At 38.7% G+C, this 14,709-nt stretch overlaps 1 protein-coding gene across 3 annotated transcripts in view; it reads left to right on the top strand.

The window, feature by feature from the left end:
- The window catches only part of PACRG (parkin coregulated), a 254,712-nt gene extending 240,848 nt beyond the window's left edge, over positions 1-13,864 (top strand). For all 3 annotated transcript variants that reach the window (XM_064446942.1, XM_064446940.1, XM_064446941.1), the window contains one exon: positions 13,516-13,864. In XM_064446942.1, the coding sequence (XP_064303012.1) occupies positions 13,516-13,676 (161 nt within the window). In that variant the 3' untranslated portion in view covers positions 13,677-13,864. The remainder of the gene's footprint in view (positions 1-13,515) is intronic.
- The last annotated feature ends 845 nt before the right edge of the window (positions 13,865-14,709 follow it).

Here is a 14,709-nt window from a genome sequence, read left to right as displayed (position 1 = left end):
GTGGTTCCACAGGTACCAATTCAGCACTGCAGCTGCAGAGCTGGATCGGAGAACTGTAAACTCACTGCAGCCATTAACATTAAACAACATAGGAGGTGAAACAGCCCTCTGTGGCCCACTGGATAGAAGTGATAAAGGAATTTTGTGAGGTGTTACTTCTCCCTTTCCTCTGGAGGCTGGCCCTACCCACTGAGCTATAAGCATTCCAGGAAAAGTGCAAGAGAATATTACTCTTGAAATATGTCCCACATAGATATTAGTCATGCTGTCTTCCAGGTTATCTTTTCAATGTGTCCAAATTTATCTAAAAAACACCTCATGACTTTCCTTCATAGGAATGGCCATTTCATTGTTATTAATGAAAAGGTACTCTCAGATCATCCAAGTGTGAGAAAACATATTTAAGTTGCCAGGGAAGAATTTTCTTGACAGCTTTTTACTTTTATCCTTCATTATAATACATGAAAATGCAAACTTACAGACAGTCAAACACATTGCACTCTGCTGTCCTATTTGACTGTTTTCTTGGCCATTAGTTATAAACCTCTAGGCCAGCCTGAGTTGACCAAGAGTGTTCAGCTGTATCACTTGCTTCTTCCCTTGACTCTTCCTCCCTGTCCTGACATGTGTGTGTGTGTGTCTGTGTGTGTCTCTGTGTGTGTGTGTGTGTGTGTGTATGAGCTGTTTTACCTTCCGAAGCTGAACAGTTGTAGGCTTGAAAGGCACCAGGGCTAGAAGGGCTGGAAGACGAGTGAATGACGAATAAAACAATTAAGATTGCAATTACAAAATGTAACATGCTCTAGCTACATGCTGGAGAACGTCAAGTGTCATATTTGCCAGGACTGGCTGGAGAATAACAAATTACAACATTTCTAATCCTATGCCTTAGGGCTCTGGCACAGCGACACAGCACAGCAAATGACCACTGCAAGGGAGATGAACTTTCTGTAATAAGTACACCTCCATCAGCTTATAGTTACGTGATATTTGTAGTAATTTAGGACAAGCAAATACAAATTCACCTGAGAAGCAAAGATTCTTTTTCAAGCTTTATTGTTCAGGTTCACTGCTTTTGTAATGAAACGAAAGGCTCTTAAGAAAAGTATTACAAACTGAACTACAAGTGCTGCGTGGTTAGCAGTTGGGTGTTTTCTACATGATGGCACCTGTACAGATTTCATAAAGGTATTACTAGTGTTAACCAGGGTCCAATTTATTTACCCTGATGAGTATGTCATGTATCCTGTTTGCACACAGAAAAAACATTTTTATTTCTATGCATAGTCCCAGAATAGATAAGTTTAAAGGTCTTTTTCAGTAAAAGTGTAAAAACAAATACAGCTGTAAGAGGTTATGTGCTTATGGATGATTGCAATTCTTCAGGTGTAAGCCATGCAAGAAATAACAGCATTTTTTATTCTATACGCATACATGCCAACAGTAAAATTGTATCATGGACACCATAAATCAGAAAAATATATTCTTCATCCTTTCTCCTATAGGTAGGACCTATGATTCTTTTTATTTTTTCAGAATAATACTATGTGGAATGAGAAAAAAAGATTCTGCATTAACAATTTTTACTGGAACAACACCATTCTTCTAAAATAATGGACAAAAGTAATAAAGTGTAATAAAATAAATATATATTTTTAGATATTAAAATAATTGTGTCTTAAAATGTAGTAATATATATGAATAATAGTTTTCTATCAAAAAAACTGTTAACCATTTCCTATCTTCTTGTTTTTATATATACCTGTTGCGTTAAATTACTTCTTTGTTATGAACAATTGTATTTAGGCATCACGAAAATGCTTGTGTTTTAATAACTTCACACTGCACTCCCTTTGTGAAAAAGTTAGGAGTACCTTTTAAAAAACACAGTCTAAAGTCTATGATACCTATAGTGGCAGAGTAAATAATGATTTTATATTGGATAATAAAGGACATAATCTTACAGAAGTTGCATAAGTGGTGAGAAAAAGGTTTTGCTGTGTATTGCAAGCATGTGTCAGTCTGCTAAATCTCAGTAGGTGGTCTAAATACTGGGTTAGGTTACTGGAAAAACATGTGCAAGTGTCTTTGTACATGCCCACTGATGTTATCAATAGCATAGTTACTGTTAGCTGCCATTGCAGTTCAGTTTATTTCTGGTTTTTTTTCAAATTCAGCTGAGTGGTTCTTCGTAGGCAAATGAAAATAGCAGACAATTAAGGAGCTCACATTATCTGCATGCTCCACTATTTGACCACCTGCGGTCTTGATGGCAAGCTAGACAAATAAGCAGTCATACCTGAGATGTTGACTTTTAGTAACCATTGAGATGGGCTATGGAGTTTCACAACATGCCACCAACCAACCTCCCTTTCACTGATTTATCTCAGGAGAAATACATGTTCAGAGAAATATATGGTTCCTCAGTTCATTTAATATCAGTAAAAACTGCTAAATGGTCCTTTAAAGGAAGATATTTAAATGTCATTATTTAAAATAACATTTTAAAATTAGCTTTGGTCAGAACAAGATTTGAAGATCTCAGTAAGATGGACTGGAGATGTACTCTCCAGCATAGCTCCAGTTAGGAGAGCTCTCCTATCACTGTTCCTCAAATCACTCTTCCTTCAGTTTACTACTTAATAATTTAAAATGACACAAAAAGATGCTAAGATTAAGAGTTTGGAATGACCATCTGCTGTACTTTCTTTTTGTTCAGGTGTAGTCTCATGCCAGTGGTAGTATGTCCTCACTAAACTGTGTGCCACAGATTACAGGAGTGCCTTCCTGGCATATCAACACCCAGCCTATTCAAGCATCACTTCAAAAGATTGAGGTGATATACAAGAGTATATCACACAGTTTCTATAACTCGAGACACTGGCTTTTTTGCATGTAACTTTATTTGCCCATCTACAAGAAGGGCTGGAAGGAAGATCCAGGGAACTACAGGCCTGTCAGTCTGACTTCAGGGCCAGGGAAGGTTATGGAGCAGATCATCTTGAGTGCCATTCCACGGCACATACAGGACAACCAGGGGATCAGGCCCCATCAGTGTGGGTTTATGAAAGGCAGGTCCTGCTTGACTAACTCAGTCTCCTTCTGTGACAAGGTGACCTGCTTTGTGAATAAGAGAAAGGCTGTGGATGTTGTCTACCTAGAGTTTAGTAAAGCCTTTTACACTGTTCCCCACAGCATTCTTCCAGAGAAACTGGATCCTCATGGCTTGGATGGGCATACTGTTCGCTGGGTAAAAAACCTGGCTGGATGGCTGGGCCCAAGGAGTTGTGGTGAACGGAGTTAAATCCGTTTGGTGGCCGGTCACAAGCGGTGTTCCCCAGGGCTCAGTACCAGGGGCAGTTCTGTTTAATATCTTTATCAATGATCTGGACGAGGGCACCGAGTGCACCCTCAGTAAGTTTGCAGACAACACCAAATTGGGTGGGAGTGCTGATCTGCTCGAGGGTAGGAAGGCTCTACAAAGGGAGCTGGACAGGCTGGATTGATGGGCCAAGGTCAATTGTATGGGGTTCAACAAGGCCAAGTGCCGAGTCCTGCACTTGGGTCACAACAACCCTATTTAAGGCTACAGGCTTGGGGAAGAGTGGCTGGAGAGCTGCCTGGCAGAAAAGGACCCGGGGGTGTTGGTCAACAGCTGGCCAAATAGGAGCCAGCAGTGTGCCCAGGTGGCCAAGAAGGCCAACAGCATCCTGGCTTGTATCAGAAATACTGTGGCCAGCAGGAGCAGGGAGGTGATTGTGCCCCTGTACTCAGCACTGGTGAAGCTACACCTTGAATACTGTGTTTGGTTCTGGGTCCCTCACTACAAGAAGGACACTGAGGTGCTGGAGCGTGTCCAGAGAAGGGCAACGATGCTGGTGAAGGGTCTAGAGCACAAGCTCTATGAGGAGTGGCTGAGGGAGCTGGGGTTGTTTAGCCTGGAGAAAGGGAGGCTGAGGGGAGATCTTATGGCTCTCTACAACTGCCTGAAAGAAGGTTGTAGCGAGGTGGGTGTTGGCCTCTTCTCCCAAATAACAAGAAATGGGACAAGGGGAAAGGGCCTCAGCTTGCACCAGTGGAGGTTTAGATTGGCTATTAGAAAAAATTTCTTCACTGAAAGGGTTGTCGGGCATAGGAACCGGCTGCCCAGGGAGGTGGTGGCGTCACCGTCCCTGGAGGTATTTAAAAGAAGGGTAGATGTGGTGCGTAGGGACATGGTTTAGTGGTGGACTTGAAAGTGGTAGGTTAAAGGTTGGACTTGATGGTCTTAAAGGTTTTTTTCCAACCTAATTGACTCTATAATTCTATGAATCCAGGATTCCCAAAGCATCACATCTCTCCTTACGAAACTAACTCTGATGTGAGAAATCTCAGATATTCAGCACATTGGGCTGGATGCTTCTGGGCCTCTTACTTTCTTCATTCTTGCAACCCTTTTGAATAACAGGTCAAGCAACAGAAGGTACAGGTGTAATTTAGACAAGAAGAAGGGTGAGTGTTTTCCAGTTAGAGTCACTGATGAAATAGGTCTTCTTATTCACTTATCCTTCTTTACACAATGCAGAGAAAATGTTGAAAAGATAAATTAGAGACAGTTTTGTGAGAGATTCATAAAGCTTTAAAAAAATTTAAAAATCAGTCTGCATATGGTTTATGTGCGGTTCTTATATTGCTTTCAAAAGGCTTCAGCCTTCACAATTCAAAAGCTGTGAATCTGCAGAAATACACACACCCAGGGGACATAATTTTCTTTCTTTTTCATCTTTTTTACATTCTTGTAAGTAAAAACTATATGTTATAATACATTTTAGTTGTATTAAAATTGGCTTTTTCTGTTTGCTTGAAAAGCTGTTATAAATTCAGTTATCCACTTTTCTTAATGTAAAATGAATAGCTGTTAACTAGCTTTTGTTAAGTATTTAGTTTTATGTCCTTCCTGTTTTTCATAAAAACAATGCAAATTCATACCTTGGGAAGGCTTGTGGGTTTTTTTTAGTTTGGTGGTTGTTTTTTTTTTTTTTTTAACTACCAGATGCATTGATCTAACTGGAAAAAGAAAGAAACGGTAATCAGATTACTCAATTTACTTTAAAAAACATATATATTACAAAAATTTGAAGGGATACCAGAAGGACATATCCTGACCCTCATAGTACAGATATCTGGGGAAGCAGGGTGTTCCTCTGTGTCTGGCTTGAGATTAAAATAGTACATTCCAGTTTCAGTGCTATCTGTCCTTTAAACTGCATAAAATCTGTCCTTGTCCCACAGCAATTAAAGAAATCTTGGCAAATCCACAGTGTCATTCATAGCTTTCATCTCCTTGTCCCTTCTCAAATCACTGCTAAAACACCCTCAATTGACTTTGGGTTCTTGCTTCTTTTGCTTAATTAGGGAACAGAAAAACTCGAAAACTCGCAACTTCAGGCATATTCAGCAACTTGTGGGCATACCTAACAACTTGATCCCATAATTTTGATAGGAAATTTTTAGTATATTGACCTATTTTTTTGTATGGTTGCATTCCAATGACAATAAAGGGCTCACTCTTCTGTCATAAAGTTAGGAAAGCAGTCATTGAAGTCATTTAGTTTTCAATTAAATTTTTGATGGGCAAGCTATCCAAAATAGGGTCCTTAAACAGTAACGATTTTGAACAGTGAGTTTAGACACAACAAATTCCATTTGTACATGACAGATGTTCAGACACATCAACAGTTATTAACACAAAGTAATGAATTATTGAGCCTTGTAAAGAAAAACCTACGTCTTTCCCTCAAGAACACTTTGGTTACATTAATAAAAATCTTCGAATGGGGGAGGGAGGATGGATTGTGAAGCACCTTGAGGTTAAGTATGAATAAACTCAATGCTAAATATTGGCTGCTGTAGGATTACATTTCATACTGATATCAACAATATTTAAAGCATTTTGGGACTTTTAGCTTTGTCATTTTGAATTACATTAAAAAATAAATTATGCTTGTTCCACACATGTACAAAGATTTGTTTTTCCATGATTTTAATTCCTTTTGCATTAATATGCTGTATTTGGGTGAGAAATTAATGTGACGAACAAATGTATTTCACATCATTCCAGCAAAGCTCTGCAAATTTTGCGCACACAAACATGATTTCCAGCTAAAAAACAGTATTTACTTTGTACTAGATTATATACATCCAAAACAACTGGAAGAACATCAGACTCACATAAGTGGTGCAACTCTTGTTGCACTTTAAGCATGATTTGTGACCTAATATATTATTTTGCAACAGTAAACAGTGTACCAAGGCCACAGAGATCTCAGCCTCCAGCTTCTGTTCCCCTGTTGAGTATGCTGTTTATCTAAGATTATTTAATACTACTTTGTTTGATATTGATCAGTAGTGGAAACATAGGCAAACTTCAAAGTCTAAATTCATTGGAGAAGTTTAAGTGCTTATAGAGGAAAAAAACCCACAATAATATTTTCTTAGTTTTCACTTCATTGGTCAAATACGTTTGCTAATATAACTTGTTACAAAATCTGTGATTTCTTTTTCATTTTTGTACTTCTATTAGGGAGGGCAAAAAAAAAAGGTCTGGGCTTAGAAAGGATTATATCTGATGTTGCTAACATTTCCTGGAAATGGAAAACTGTGATAACAGCTGCTCTCTTGGCTCATTTTCAGTTGGGTTTTTTTTTGGTTTGTTGGTTTTGGGTTTTTTTTATACTGCAGCAATTTACAAGTAGTTACAACTAGCTCTAGTAGGCTTACATCATTAGTAAAACATTGTAAGTCAGTCAAATGTTTCCTTTCCAATCAGAGAACTTCCTCCACTTACTGAATTGTTGACTTTCTGAATAGTATTTATAGTAATAGCACTTACATTTTAAAATAAATGCTAATTTATGAAATAACTAAAAGCTAGCTGCATATGGAAGGTAACTATAGAAAGAATCTATATTTTATGCTAAAGCAAAATGCCTTCAATGAGAATATAGGAGAATCTTGGAAGCATCGTATTTAGATAGATATACCTTGCTGATTGATACTTACCTGGAGTACTGCATTTGGCTCTGGGGCCCCCAACATAAGGAGGATCTGTTGGAGGAAGTCCAGAGGAGGGCCACAAAGATGATCGGGGGCTGGCGCACCTCTCCTGTGAAGACATGCTGAGGGTGCTGGGGTTGTTCAGCCTAGAGAAGAGAAGGTTGTGGGGAGACCTTATAGCAGCCTCCCAGTACCTGAAGGGGGCCTACAAGAAAGCTGGAGAGGGACTTTTTACAAGGGTCTGTAGGGATAGGACATGGAGTAATGGCTTTGAACTGAAGGAGGGTAGATTTAGATTAGATTTAAGGAAGAAATGCTTCACTCTGAGGGTGATGAAGCACTGGAACAGGTTGCTCAGAGAAGTTGTGGATGCCCCCCCATCCCTGGATGTGTTCAAGGCCACGATGGATGGGGCTTTGGGCAACCTGGTCTAGTGGAAGGTGCCCCTGCCCATGGCATGGGGGTTGACACTAGAAGATCTTTATGGTCCCTTCCAACCCAAACCATTCTATGGTTCTATGATTTATATCAAAAGTATAAAATTGTTTTTTTCTAAGACATATGATGAGCAGAAATGTCTCTGTATTAGTATTCTTTTTAAATTCCAAGCATACATGCTTTCTTCTTGGATTGAAACATTCTTCTGCAATCTCTGCAGTACTGTAGCATTGTAAAGTGATAAACACTCAGCACTAGTGATGAAAAATAGAAGGAAGAGCCAAGTAAAGCAAGAGACAGGGAACTCTAAATGTTGATAGTGTCAAAAAACAGGTCTGTGCATATTCAAAGATTTGGCCTCCTAAAGGTATATTAGCTTTCAGCTAAGCTAAATAAATACCTACGGTACTTTCAGCTTTAATGTTTTAAAGTGCTTTGAAAGACACATGTTAATTTTTTTTTAATTATGTTTTCATAGTTTCAAGGATGTTAATGAAATTTTATTAATTTTTCAGCCAAATCTGTGCCTCTTTCTTCCGTATATGATTAAGCTTGCAAGAGCAATGTTATACACAGAGGTTAGAAACAGTTACTATGCTAAATGTTTAGGTTTGTTTTGTATCAAAACACATAAGTCTGTAACCTCAGCAAATCCTCCTTCGCCAAATACATTTTAATATTTAAGGAGTAGCACTTCCCTTCCTCACATTCGAAATGGCTGATGAGAAGCTCTGCCAGCTCAAGGGGGTCTCTGCACCATTTCTCATTCTGGGATTACCCTGTGCTGGGCAACTGCAGATATTTCACTCTGAGCAACATGACCTAACTTTGAAAATGAAGCTGACTTTGAGCAGGGCATTTGGACCAGATGGCTCCAGACTTTCCTTCCAACATAAATTACTCTATGAACTCTTCTTTCCAATGCTTGAGCTTTGGGACTAACCTGCATGAGGCCAGTTAGCACTTTTGTGTGCACTTAATCTAGACATGTCCTAAGAAACATTTATAACTGGTGTTCACATTGCTCTGAGTCTTCAGGAATGGAACACGGGGTTTTCTGTCTGGGTTAGTAATGACCAGAAGTTGTAACCCCCTGGTGGCTCTTCCTTCACCTGAGTGAAATGAACCACCAATGTCCCTCTGTTTCTTAGCAGACAGGAGGGTTTTAGGGTCTTACCCTATGGCTTTTCACAGACTTCCAATGAAATTAACAGGGAGACTGAACTACCTCATGCTTCCTGGAGCTGACAATTTCAAAGCAGAGTTCTGAGTCACAGTGAGAGGAGTGGTGAAAGGGAGCCCTCCTCCCTCCCACCACACTGACTCATCAGGAGCTTTCATTTTCCACTCTGGTCAAGAGGCCAACATCTTTTATGACAATTAAACTAATCCTAACAAGAGGACTTTGAAAAATCAATTAAGCTCTGAACTGTACCTGAGCAATGAACTTATGTGATGTGAATCCTGACACAGATGCATGTCAATCCATAGCTGAAATCAGCTTCCATTTATTTCTTGGTATTGGTGCTGACTCCTAAATGGGAAAAAGTCCTGAAATTTTCCACAAAATATTTTAATGCTAGTTTGTACTGCTTAACAGTACTTTGTTCTGTGACAGGCCTTTCTGTAGAAATAAATTCCATACTGAGAAATACATTGGCACTTTACGATTCCATCACGGTTCATTTTTTGAAGTAAAAATCTTATTCAGTTAAGTGGTTAGCATGTTGGATTACTGTAATCATTCTAATTGCTGAAAATACCTGTTGGTTTGACTAGGATGAACTGAGCAGCTTCAAAATTATTTTTACCATAGTTGTATTTTACTATAAATAGTACTTTCATCATCTGCAATAAAAAGTCAAAAAGCATGATTTGTGACTGATCCCTCCCGTGGCTTGGAGCAAGTCAGTTTACCTTTCAATATTTTTGTTTCTCAAGATTCAGAAGGGGAGGAATGATGCCTATCTTTCCAAGCAGTTTTATTGATTTGTGTAAAAAAAAAAAAACCAAAACCCAACCCATTATACAAGAGCTCTCTGTTGTTAACTAGCAGTAGTTGAAAAATTTCTGCTAGGGCCCACTTGTTCCAAGACAACGAGTTGAAATATATGTATGTGTGTATATATGCACTTAAAAGTTCATCACTAAAGAATAAAGGAATGGCCTTTGAGTTACAATTTGATTAAAAACATTGCTTAAGCTGGGGACAAGGGGCTTCCATCACGGTCTCTTTAGAAATCTCTTTTAAGTATTATTCTGTCCTCCAACACTAAATATTCCTCAGATATTTAACATTTGGGGAAGTTCTAATATCCCAGGATCTATGACATCCCTACAACATCAGGTGTATGAAAACTCCGGTTTTAATTGGTGCTTTCGGTAAAGCAGAACCTTGGGAACAGCCACCATCAGGAGTAAGCTCTGGTATCTGTGAGGTACTTACAGAGGGGTACTTCAACATATTGGGGGGTATTAAAAAATGCTCTTTTCAAGATCTGGCCTGCCTTGAAGTGAAATCTAATAAACTGAAAGAATGTCTCAGACGCTTTCAGATCTAACAAATGTCCAGAGATAAGAATAGATCTGACTGAGCTTTAAGGGTTGGTTTACCTTTCTTGTCCACCCCAGGACTTCAAAACTACTGTATCAAGCTCTTAATGCGTTGAGAGAAACTTGTTTGTCCTTCTTTAATGCAATACAATTTTATATTTGCAGCATTACCCTACTGACATTTTAGAATGAAATGAGATGAAATACAAATAACACGAGAATTTCTTTAATATCCTGAATCATGATTAGTAGCATGTCTAGACTCAAATACAAACCATGTTTTAAAACAAAATTCAGATCTTCCTCTGTTTGCTGCCAAAGGCTGAGTTCAGTCCCTGAGGCTCTGAGCAGGGTTTCCTCAGCTACAGCATCTGGCATCGGCAGCACTGACGGCAGGGCAGGGAGTGCCACTCCTGGGCTTGGTGTGCTGGGTGATTTCATCAGCTAGCACAGGTCTTGACAGGTGCAAAGCCTTTCACTACACTCTAAGGACCACAAAGCCCTTGGTGCATGATTTAGGAGACTGGGAACTTACTTTTTGATCCAGGAAGGAAAAATGAAATCTTTTCCTGATGGTAATCCTCTAGATGAGTTAGTATTCCTTCAATGCATTTCTTCTAAGCACAGAAATAACATTTGCTCTGAAAAGAGTTCTTGATGCATGCTGAATTTGCCAGACATTTCACTTTGAGACAAAGATATGACAAATGTGCTTCCTAGCATTTTCATATTGATTTATTCTCCCTCACAAAGGACAACTTCATAAAGAGCTTGAATCAGATCCATGTTCGCACTTTACATATGCAACATTTCTGTGGCTGACAAAGTTGGCTTCTCATGGAAACTAACTTGAAAATAGAGTCAAACCAGAGAAGGGCAAGGCGAGACCGCTAGACTTCAGTAGCTATTCCTTTCCAACTAATCATCATTATCATTATGACTAGATATTTACCCTTAGGTGCATTGAGCAGATCATTCTGACTCATCCGTTTAGGGGATGTTGTTCTGTAGGTTTAATGATTATCTTTTTTGTCTGAAAGATTTGTTAATTCCTGCATAAGATAGCTATTTCAGCACTTGCCAGGTGACCTGGATGCTGACATAACCTTTCTGGTATTGTTGGTGGTAGCTTGTGTCATGACATTATTGTGAATTATGGCTGTCTTGAGGGTACAAACTTTCTATAGCACAGATGGTCTGTACAAAATAAAATTGTAATGACGGTCTACACATCATACATTCAGTCTTCCCTTGCAGACTTTCCTTTATCATTGCTTCATTCTCTTAGGCACCTTTCAATCAAGCATCTAAGGCATCGTTTATTGTATAGGCTGTGCTCTATAACAAAGACTGTAGCATGGGATTCTGGAAAATACCTCTGCTACCAGCATTATCATGGCATCTTGCTGGCCTCCACCAAGCTTGCTTAGCAACGTATCACCATTACTTCCAGAAAGCTGATTTTTTTACTAGTTATTTGAAAGAGCGATGAAAGCTGTGTAAGCTCATTAGCAGAGCATGTGTGTAGGCTTAAAATTACAGATAATAGACAAATGGTTGGAAAGTCAGTAATTCTTTTTCCTTTACATATTTGCCAAGACTTAGGTCAAGGTTCAGGGTTTTCTTTGCTCAAACTAGTGAAATCAGAAATACCTCCAGGTGATCTGGGGAGTGCTGGAAGTGCACATGCAACACAGGTGATGAGGCACAGTTGAGCTCAGTTGTTTTCTGCAAAAGCAAACCATGTTTAGTCTAAATCGCACTCAATTGTGATGTACTTTTCTTTTTGCATTAGTATTTTGTATAAGCCAATCCTTGTATTTAATAGCCTTTGGTGTTTTCTATGCACTGTCATAATCTGTTATTTCTAACATTAGAGTAAATTTTGATGTCACAATGCTGGCTTCTCATGTCAGTGAAATAAATGGTTAATACATAGGAAATTATTCATGTGCTTAAGAGTAATCATTACAAAAAAGTTACTGCCTTTCCACTCAGAAGCCCAGTCACATTTGTATTTGTGTAAACATTTTACAAAAATCAAAGTGACACAAATGTGTGTAAGGAGTTTGAAAAACTGTTATACACATAATTAACTTGGAATGCAATCCAGTATTTTACAGGAAAATTCAGCAGAAGGATGATTTTTACCCATGTTCATCAGCTCTTTCTTCATGAGCATGGTTCTTCAGTTTTTACTGGTAACGAAGTCACAAAATTTAAATCCAGATCCCTGGGCTTAGATCCAGAAGAGGAAGTGAGGACGGGTGCAGTTGTACACCCCATTGGCCTGGGGACGAGGAAGCAGCGGCGGGAGCAAAATCTACCCTCGCCTTTGCGTGCACCATGTTTCTAATATGAATGGCAGGCACTACCTAAGAAGTTATTTGCGTTGCTTTGTGTCCTTTCCTGTCTGGCTGAGGGTGTCAAAAAGCCAGTAGTGTTATTTGAGATGTTAAAAGTATAACTCGGGCACGTTGCCACCACTGCCCGGAGTGAGACCACTGACTGATTGCATGCGGACCTCCCTACAGCAGTGTGACAGCTGCTCCACCTGGCCACTACACCACACCTCTTCTGACGACATTATGCTCCTACCAAATAATTCTTGATATATGTGTTGGAATATACCCACATTAAGATAGTTTTCAAAATTTTGTTTTAAAACAAAATGAAATACATTTTCCTCCTTTAAATCTCTCAGCATCATTGCAGGTGAAGTTATTTCTTAATCTTGTATTTTTTGTTGCCACGGTTGTTCACGTTATCTTTTTTAAAGAATTACCCCATGTATGTATGAATGTGTCTCACCCCCGCTAGTCCATGTTAGAGAAAGCAGCAGTAAATGTTACTGCATCTGGGGTCTGCAATAATTTGTCCTTTTGGCATTGATTTAATTTTACACATTTTTCAGGGAGCAGAAATTGAATGAGTACCATGTTATACTCTAAACATCTCTTTTAGGCCACATGACATCCCCTCTATCAGAAACAACATAAGTTTGTGAATAAGGACATCTAACATGGAAAAATCCCAAAACAATACCTATTTAAGATTTCAAACCATAACAAGTCTAGCTTAAGTCACATTTTGTAGACAAGTGTTTATGCATCTGGCAATAGAATTTTATCCTAGTTAAGCAATGTTAGAAATAAAGAAGTAATGGTCTTAAGAGATTAAGCGTGTAAGAGACAGTCCATCTTTATCTTATAATGTGTTTATTTGTATTAGGATTTTCGCTTAGATACTGAAGTAATGTGTACATAAACAAATTTTGAAGGCATACAAAGTCGGAGCCTGAGCAGAGCCTTAAAGAGATACCAAAACCATCCTGTTTTCAAATTGAGCTTTGTTTTGTGTCCAGAGCAAAGTTTCTAATAGAGGGACGGTGACTGACCAGCAATTGCAATTTCCTATGTCATTGTTTCAAAGCATAACAGTAAATTTAATGTAATTCTTGGTTGTTTTTTTTTTTGTTTTATTAACCAGTTAATTCAGGCGATGGGATTGACTACAGCCAGCAGAAGCGTGAAAATATTGGAGATCTGATTCAAGAGACACTGGAAGCCTTTGAACGCTGCGGTGGAGAAACTGCTTATATAAACATTAAATACATGGTCCCTACTTATCAGTCGTGCATATTAAACTGAATTGTATCAAATGGGATGATTCCATTCGTGCTCTGAAAAAACTGTATCTGACTGTGTATGACATCTTGTTAGTCATGCTTTTTTTCTCTACAGCTGCTAAAATAGTGCCTTCTGGGGCATTAGAGTGTTAGCACTATTGTGAACAAGGCTTTCCAATACATAAATAGTGCCTGTTCCTTTGATTACAATGGTGTACTGTGCTTGTTTGTTCCCTGAAAGAATCGCTTCTTTATAACAGAGCTGACTCGAGCAGGAATCGGAGTTAAACCTTCACTTGTATAGACAATAAAACTATAATTTTCATACGCAATTCAGCAATTGCTGTTCTGTGTCCACTTGCCCTAAGGGTGATGTCAGAGGCTGTAACAAGAAGAGTTTATGCTGACTGCTTAATAGGTGTTTGTCATGGAAGAGAAACACCAGTTCAGCAATGCCTCTCCAGCAGCTGTGCCGAATAATGTGCGCTGACATACAATAAAACTGTTGAATGTATACACCAATTACAGTGGGAAAATTTATATGGTCCATTATAAAGCACTGTCATAAAATTAATTCATGTTTCTTACACACTCCTGATCTCAGCTTCCAGGTGTTTTCCTTTTCACAGAACTCGGGTTCCTCTCGGTGAACATCAGCCACAACCACAGTTTTGAAGAAAAAAAAGCCCAGACAGAACTTCAATAAATCAGAGGGAAGATAGAATGTACATAGTGTATCAGTCCCTAACGACACTGTTAATCTATGTAAATACAGAATATACACATATATTTTTAAAGGGCACTGGGTATTTTTTTGTAACTACAGGGTTGCTATTGCTTTTCTGTTATTATGCTATACATGTGTACAAACAATGTAACTATTGTTAAAGGAATCCCTTAGAATTTCCTGCTCAGTTTCTCCCTGCATAACCACAACACAGAATGGATATCATCATGGGTTTAAGAAATGCTCCTGAGATTGACTTTATTGCTTTTTTAGCATTTCTATGGAATAAACCCACAAAAATCAAACTAGTTTTACAATTCTCAAGGAC

Source organism: Phalacrocorax carbo, chromosome 3, assembly GCF_963921805.1.
Source record: "Phalacrocorax carbo chromosome 3, bPhaCar2.1, whole genome shotgun sequence".
Classification (NCBI taxonomy): domain Eukaryota; kingdom Metazoa; phylum Chordata; class Aves; order Suliformes; family Phalacrocoracidae; genus Phalacrocorax; species Phalacrocorax carbo.
The sequence above is the reverse complement of the archived record's forward strand: the minus strand, read 5'-3'. Positions and strand labels throughout refer to the sequence as shown.